Source organism: Chiloscyllium punctatum, chromosome X, assembly GCF_047496795.1.
Source record: "Chiloscyllium punctatum isolate Juve2018m chromosome X, sChiPun1.3, whole genome shotgun sequence".
NCBI lineage: Eukaryota > Metazoa > Chordata > Chondrichthyes > Orectolobiformes > Hemiscylliidae > Chiloscyllium > Chiloscyllium punctatum.
In genome coordinates this window covers 32948012-32955511 of record NC_092791.1, presented here as the reverse complement: position 1 = coordinate 32955511, position 7500 = coordinate 32948012, and the positions used below count along the sequence as shown (strand labels likewise).

Here is a 7500-nt window from a genome sequence, read left to right as displayed (position 1 = left end):
GGGGGGGGGGGGGGGGGGGGAGAGGGAAGGACAAGGAGGGTCAAGTGCAGATCGTTACCCCAGCTCGTCTGGAACTCAGATCCCCCATATCCCCCGATCACATTCACACTCTCCGAATCAAGTCATTAGCCGTGTTTTCTACACTTACCCCACACCCATAACCCCTCGATTCCCCCTCCCTGATTAAACCCCTCAGCCTGGAATATAACCCCTCGATTCCCCCTTCCTGATTAAACCCCTCAGCCTGGAATATAACCCCTCGATTCCCCCTTCCTGATTAAACCCCTCAGCTTGGAATATAACCCCTCGATTCCCCCTTCCTGATTAAACCCCTCGGCCTGGAATATAACCCCTCGATTCCCCCTTCCTGATTAAACCCCTCGGCCTGGAATATAACCCCTCGATTCCCCCTTCCTGATTAAACCCCTCGGCCTGGAATATAACCCCTCGATTCCCCTTCCTGATTAAACCCCTCGGCCTGGAATATAACCCCTCGATTCCCCTTCCTGATTAAACCCCTCGGGCTGGAATATAACCCCTCGATTCCCCTTCCTGATTAAACCCCTTGGCCTAGAATATAACCCCTCGATTCCCCCTTCCTGATTAAACCCCTCGGCCTGGAATATAACCCCTCGATTCCCCTTCCTGATTAAACCCCTCGGCCTGGAATATAACCCCTCGATTCCCCCTTCCTGATTAAACCCCTCGGCCTGGAATATAACCCCTCGATTCCCCTTCCTGATTAATCCCCTCGGCCTGGAATATAACCCCTCGATTCCCCTTCCTGATTAAACCCCTCGGCCTGGAATATAACCCCTCGATTCCCCTTCCTGATTAAACCCCTCGGCCTGGAATATAACCCCTCGATTCCCCCTTCCTGATTAAACCCCTCATCCTGGAATATAACCCCTCGATTCCCCTTCCTGATTAAACCCCTCAGCCTGGAATATAACCCCTCGATTCCCCTTCCTGATTAAACCCCTCGGCCTAGAATATAACCCCTCGATTCCCCCTTCATGCCCCCCCCCTTCATAAAATCATGGGGGGGGGGACATGGATAGGGTAATTAGACAAGGTCTTTTCCCCCCTGGGGTGGGGGAGCCCAGAACTAGAGGGGGGTAGGTTTAAGGTGAGAGGGGGGGGGACAGGGAGCTGAGGGGTAACTTTTTCCCCCAGAGGGTGGTGCGTTTGTGGACCGAGCTGCCAGAGGAAGTGGTGGGGGCTGGTACAATGATAACATTTAAAAGGCATCTGGATGGGTGTATGAATAGGAAGGGTTTGGAGGGAGATGGGGCCAAGTGCTGGGGAATGGGGACTGGAATAATGCAGGATATCTGGGCCAGCACGGAGGAGTTGGGCCGAAGGGTTTGTTTCCGAGCTGTACATCTCTCTGAGTCACGAGCAAGCTGACCGAAGCAAGTTAAAACAAGCAGGTTGCAGTAAGTTACAAAGTTGAGTCATGTGCTCGTCACTGGGGTCAGGAGAGGAATTCATCAAATCCCAACAGTGTGGAAACAGGCCATTGGGCCCAACAAACTCACACTGACCCTCAGAGGGGTCATGCACCCAGACCCATTCCCCAACACTCTTACTGTACATTTACCCTGGACTAATACACCCTAACCTGTACATCCCTGGGCACTACGGGACAATTTAACACGGCCAATCCACCCTAACCTGTACATCCCTGGGCACTACGGGGACAATTTAGCACGGCCAATCCACCCTAACCTGCACATCCCTGGGCACTACGGGACAATTTAGCACGGCCAATCCCACCCTAACCTGTACATCCCTGGGCAGTACGGGGACAATTTAGCACAGCCAATCCCAACCTAACCTGCACATCCCTGGGCACTACGGGACAATTTAGCACGGCCAATCCACCCTAACCTGCACATCCCTGGGCACTATGGGACAATTTAGCACGGCCAATCCACCCTAACCTGCACATCCCTGGGCACTATGGGACAATTTAGCACGGCCAATCCACCCTAACCTGCACATCCTTGGGCACTACGGGGACAATTTAGCACGGCCAATCCACCCTAACCTGCACATCCCTGGGCACTACGGGGACAATTTAGCACGGCCAATCCACCCTAACCTGCACATCCCTGGGCACTACGGGGACAATTTAGCACGGCCAATCCACCCTAACCTGTACATCCCTGGGCACTACGGGACAATTTAGCACGGCCAATCCCACCCTAACCTGTACATCCCTGGGCAGTACGGGGACAATTTAGCACGGCCAATCCCACCCTAACCTGCACATCCCTGGGCACTACGGGACAATTTAGCACGGCCAATCCACCCTAACCTGCACATCCCTGGGCACTATGGGACAATTTAGCACGGCCTATCCACCCTAACCTGCACATCCCTGGGCACTATGGGGACAATTTAGCACGGCCAATCCACCCTAACCTGCACATCCCTGGGCACTACGGGGACAATTTAGCACGGCCAATCCACCCTAACCTGCACATCCCTGGGCACTACGGGGACAATTTAGCACGGCCAATCCACCCTAACCTGTACATCCCTGGGCACTACGGGGACAATTTAGCACGGCCAATCCACCCTAACCTGTACATCCCTGGGCACTACGGGGACAATTTAGCACGGCCAATCCATCCTAACCTGCACATCCCTGGGCACTATGGGACAATTTAGCACGGCCAATCCCACCCTAACCTGTACATCCCTGGGCACTACGGGGACAATTTAGCACGGCCAATCCACCCTAACCTGCACATCCCTGGGCACTACGGGGACAATTTAGCATGGCCAATCCCACCCTAACCTGCACATCCCTGGGCACTACGGGGACAATTTAGCACGGTCAATCCACCCTAACCTGCACATCCCTGGGCACTACGGGGACAATTTAACACGGCCAATCCCACCCTAACCTGCACATCCCTGGGCACTATGGGACAATTTAGCACGGCCAATCCACCCTAACCTGTACATCCCTGGGCACTATGGGACAATTTAGCACGGCCTATCCACCCTAACCTGTACATCCCTGGGCACTATGGGACAATTTAGCACGGCCAATCCACCCTAACCTGTACATCCCTGGGCACTATGGGACAATTTAGCACGGCCAATCCACCCTAACCTGTACATCCCTGGGCACTATGGGACAATTTAGCACGGCCAATCCACCCTAACCTGTACATCCCTGGGCACTACGGGGACAATTTAGCACGGCCAATCCACCCTAACCTGCACACCCCTGGGCACTATGGGACAATTTAGCACGGCCAATCCACCCTAACCTGTACATCCCTGGGCACTATGGGACAATTTAGCACGGCCAATCCACCCTAACCTGCACATCCCTGGGCACTACGGGACAATTCAGCACGGCCAATCCACCCTAACCTGCACATCCCTGGGCACTACGGGACAATTCAGCATGGCCAATCCACCCTAACCTGCACATCCCTGGGCACTACGGGACAATTCAGCACGGCCAATCCACCCTAACCTGTACATCCCTGGGCACTACGGGACAATTCAGCATGGCCAATCCACCCTAACCTGCACATCCCTGGGCACTACGGGACAATTCAGCATGGCCAATCCACCCTAACCTGCACATCCCTGGGCACTACGGGACAATTCAGCATGGCCAATCCACCCTAACCTGTACATCCCTGGGCACTACGGGACAATTCAGCACGGCCAATCCACCCAAACTGGTCATGCCTCTGTTCTGGTTGAAGCCTTCAGGCTAAAACCCACCTTCGGATTTATTCGCAGGCTACACGATTACACTGAGCACCCAGTCACGAAAAGCCCCCAAAGAGGCCATGGTGCCTGGCCCATATGGGTCCGGGCAAGTACAGAACAATGACCGTTCGGCCCTTGAATGCTCTTCTTACCCCAGACAGCGGTGAGTTTGTCCGGGCTGCTGCTGTGCTCCACCTGGCAGGTGTAGACGTCGCCGGTCCTGGGGTGGACATTGATGTGGCCAGTGAGCTGGAAGGTACCGTCCACGTTGGGTAAGAGGATGCTGGTCAGCACCGGCCCACGGAGGTCAGCACCATTCAGCAGCCAGCTGACATTGATATCCCGAGGATAGAAACCAATCACGTGGCAGTTCAGCCTGACAGGCTCACTACTGCTCACCGTGCGGTGCGTGCTAATGTTGACCGACGGCTGTGCTGTGGGACAAAGGGGTGAGTCATCTCAGTGCTGACCTGAGTGAGTGGGTGTGGGTGAGAGTGTGTGAGTGTGTGAGTGAGAGTGATTGTGAGTATGAGTGTGTGTGTGTATGAGTGTGAGTGAGTGTGTGTGTGTGTGTAAGTGTGTGTGGTGGGGGGTGAGTGTGTCTGTGTGTGTGAGTGTGTGTGACTGTGAGTGAGTGTGAGTATGAGTGTGTGTGGGTGTGCGTGTGAGTAAGTGTGTGTGGTGGGGGTGAGTGTGTCTGCGTGTGTGAGTGTGTGTATGAGTGAGTGTGTGTATGAGTGTGAGTGAGTGTGTAAGTGTGTGTGGTGGGGGGTGAGTGTGTCTTTGTGTGTGAGTGTGTGTATCAGTAAGAGTGTGAGAATGTGGGTGAGTGTGAGTGTGCAAGTGTGAGTGTGAGCGTGTGAGAGTGTGTGGGTGAGTGTGAGTGTGTGAGTGTGAGTGAGTGAGTGTGAATGTGTGGGTGAGTGTGAGTGTGTGAGTGGGTGAGTGTGAGTGTGAGTGAGAGTGAGTGTGTGAGTGTGAGTGAGTGTGTGTGAGTGAGTGTGAGTGCCTGAGTGTGTGTGTGTGAATGAGTGTGTGCGTGTGTGAGTGAGAGTGAGTGTGAGTGTGAGTGAGTGTGTGTGAGTGAGTGTGAGTGCGTGAGTGTGTGTGTGTGAATGAGTGTGTGCGTGTGTGAGTGAGAGTGAGTGTGTGTATGAGTGAATGTGTAAGTGTGAATGTGTGAGTGTGTGTGTGAGTGTGAGTGTGTGAGTGAGAGTGAGTGTGTGTATGAGTGAATGTGTATGTGTGAATGTGTGAGTGTGTGTGTGTGTGAGTGTGTGAGTGCGAGTGTGTGAGTGTGAGTGTGTGAGTGTGTGTGAATGAGCGTGTGCTTGAGTGAGTGTGTGAGAGTGTGTGTGAGTGCGTGTGAGTGTGTGTGTGAGTGAGTGTGTGAGCGAGTGTGAGTGTGTGAGTATGAGGGTGAGTGTGTGTGAGTGTGAGTGTGTGAGTGTGTGTGTGAGTGAGTGTGTGAGTGTGAGTGTGTGAGTGTGTGTGAGTGTGTGTGTGAGTGTGTGTGTGAGTGTGAGTGTGAGTGTGTGTGTGAGTGTGTGTGTGTGTGAGTGTGTGAATGTGTGAGTGTGAGTGTGAGTGAGTGTGTGTGAGTGTGTGTGTGTGAGTGTGAGTGTGAGTGTGTGTGTGAGTGTGAGTGTGTGAGTGTGTGTGTGTGAGTGTATGAATGTGTGAGTGTGAGTGTGAGTGAGTGTGTGTGAGTGTGAGTGTGAGTGTGTGTGTGTGAGTGTGAGGGTGAGTGTGTGTGTGAGAGTGTGAGTGTGAGGGTGTGAGTGTGAGTGTGAGTGTGTGTGTGTGAGTGATTGTGTGTGTATGAGTGTGTGTATGAGTGAGTGTGTGTGTGAGTGTGAGTGTGAATGTGTGTGTGTAAGAGTGAGTGCGTGTGTGAGTGTGAGGGTGAGTGAGTGTGTGTGTGTGTGGTGTGGGGGTGTGTGTGATGTGGTGTGGGTGTGTGGGTGGTGTGAGTGTGTGAGGTGTGTGTGTGAGTGTGTGTGTGTGAGTGGTGTGTGTGTGTGAGTGTGGTGTGTGGGTGGTGTGGTGGTGTTGTGGTGGTGGTGGTGTGTGGGTGTGGTGTGTGGTGTGTGTGGTGGTGTGTGTGTTGGTGTGAGGGTGGTGTGTGTGTGGGTGGTGGGTGTGTGGGGTGTGGGTTGGGTGTGGTTGTGGTGTGTGGGTGTGTGTGGGTGTGGGTGTGTGGTGTGGGGTGTGGTGTGTGGTGTGTGGTGTGGGGTGGTGTGTGGTGGGTGTGTGGTGAGTGTGGTGTGGTGGGTGAGTGTGGGGTGTGTGTGATGTGGTGTGGTGGGGTGGGGGTGGGGTGGGTGGTGTGTTGTGGGTGTGGTGTGTGGGTGTGTGTGTTGGGTGTGTGGTGTGGGGTGTGGTGGGGGTGGGTGGTGTGGTGTGTGGGGTGTGGGTGTGGTGGTGTGTGGGTGGTGTGGTGGGTGGGTGTGGTGGGTGGTGGTGTGTGGTGTGGTGGTGGTGGGTGTGGTGTGGGTGGTGTTGGTGTGGTGTGGGTGGTGGTGGTGTGTGGGGTTGGGGTGGGGTGGTGTGTGGTGGTGTGTGTTGTGTGTGTGTGTGGTGGTGGTGTGGTGTGAGTGTGGTGTTGTGTGAGTGTGTGTGTGTGGTGGTGGTGTGTTGTGGTGGTGTGGTGTGTGGTGTGAGGTGTGTGTGTGTGGTGTGAGTGAGTGTGGTGTGTGGGTGTGTGGTGTGTGTGTGTGAGGGTGTGTGTGAGTGTGTGTGTGAGGTGTGGGTGGGGTGTTGTGTGTGGTGTGGGTGAGTGTGTGGTGTGGTGGTGTGAGTGTGTGGGTGTGGTGTGTGTGGGTGGTGTGTGGTGAGTGTGGGTGAGTGTGTGGTGAGTGTGGTGTGAGTGTGTGTGTGGTGTGAGTGGTGTGTGGTGTGAGTGTGTGTGTGTGTGAGTGTGGTGTGGTGTGTGTGTGAGTGTGTGTGTGAGTGTGAGTGTGTGGGTGAGTGTGTGTGTGAGTGTGTGTGTGTGTGTTGTGTGTGAGTGGAGTGTGTGTGTGGTGTGAGTGTGTGTGTGTGGTGTGAGTGTGTGAGTGTGGAGTGTGAGTGTGTGTGTGTGAGTGGTGTGTGAGGTGTGTGAGTGTGAGTGTGTGTGTGTGTGTGTGTGTGTGTGAGTGTGAGTGTGTGTGTGTGTGTGAGTGAGTGTATGATGTGTGAGTGTGAGGTGTGAGTGTGTGTGTGAGTGTGAGTGTGAGTGTGTGTGAGTGTGTGTGTGTGAGTGTGAGTGTGTGTGTGTGAGTGTGTGAGTGTATGAAGTGTGTGTGTGTGAGTGTGAGTGTGAGTGTAGTTGTGAGAGAGTGTAGATATTGTGAGTGTTTGAGTGTGAGTGTGAGTGTGTGAGTGATAGATATAGTTATAGATATTAGAGTATATAGTTATATTATAGATATAGATATATATATTAGATATATATTATATATATATATATTAGTTAGATATATAGATATAGATAATATATATATATATTTATATATAGATATATATATATTATATTATATAGAATATATATATATATATGATATATAGTATATATATATTATAGATATATATATATATATATTATATATATAGATATCATATATATATATATATATATATATATATATATATATATATATTATATATATATATATATATCTATCTTTATTATATAATATATATATCTTATATATATATTTATATATATATATATATATATATATATATATATATATATATCTATATATATAT

At 51.6% G+C, this 7500-nt stretch overlaps 1 protein-coding gene across 1 annotated transcript in view; it reads right to left on the bottom strand.

The window, feature by feature from the left end:
• LOC140471154 (HLA class II histocompatibility antigen, DQ beta 2 chain-like) overlaps nucleotides 1-4185 on the bottom strand; it is a gene marked incomplete at its 5' end in the record, with an annotated part of 12473 nt that extends 8288 nt beyond the window's left edge. The window contains one exon of the mRNA XM_072567031.1: nucleotides 3900-4185. Within this exon, the coding sequence (XP_072423132.1) occupies nucleotides 3900-4185 (286 nt within the window). The remainder of the gene's footprint in view (nucleotides 1-3899) is intronic.
• Between the last annotated feature and the right edge of the window lie 3315 nt (nucleotides 4186-7500).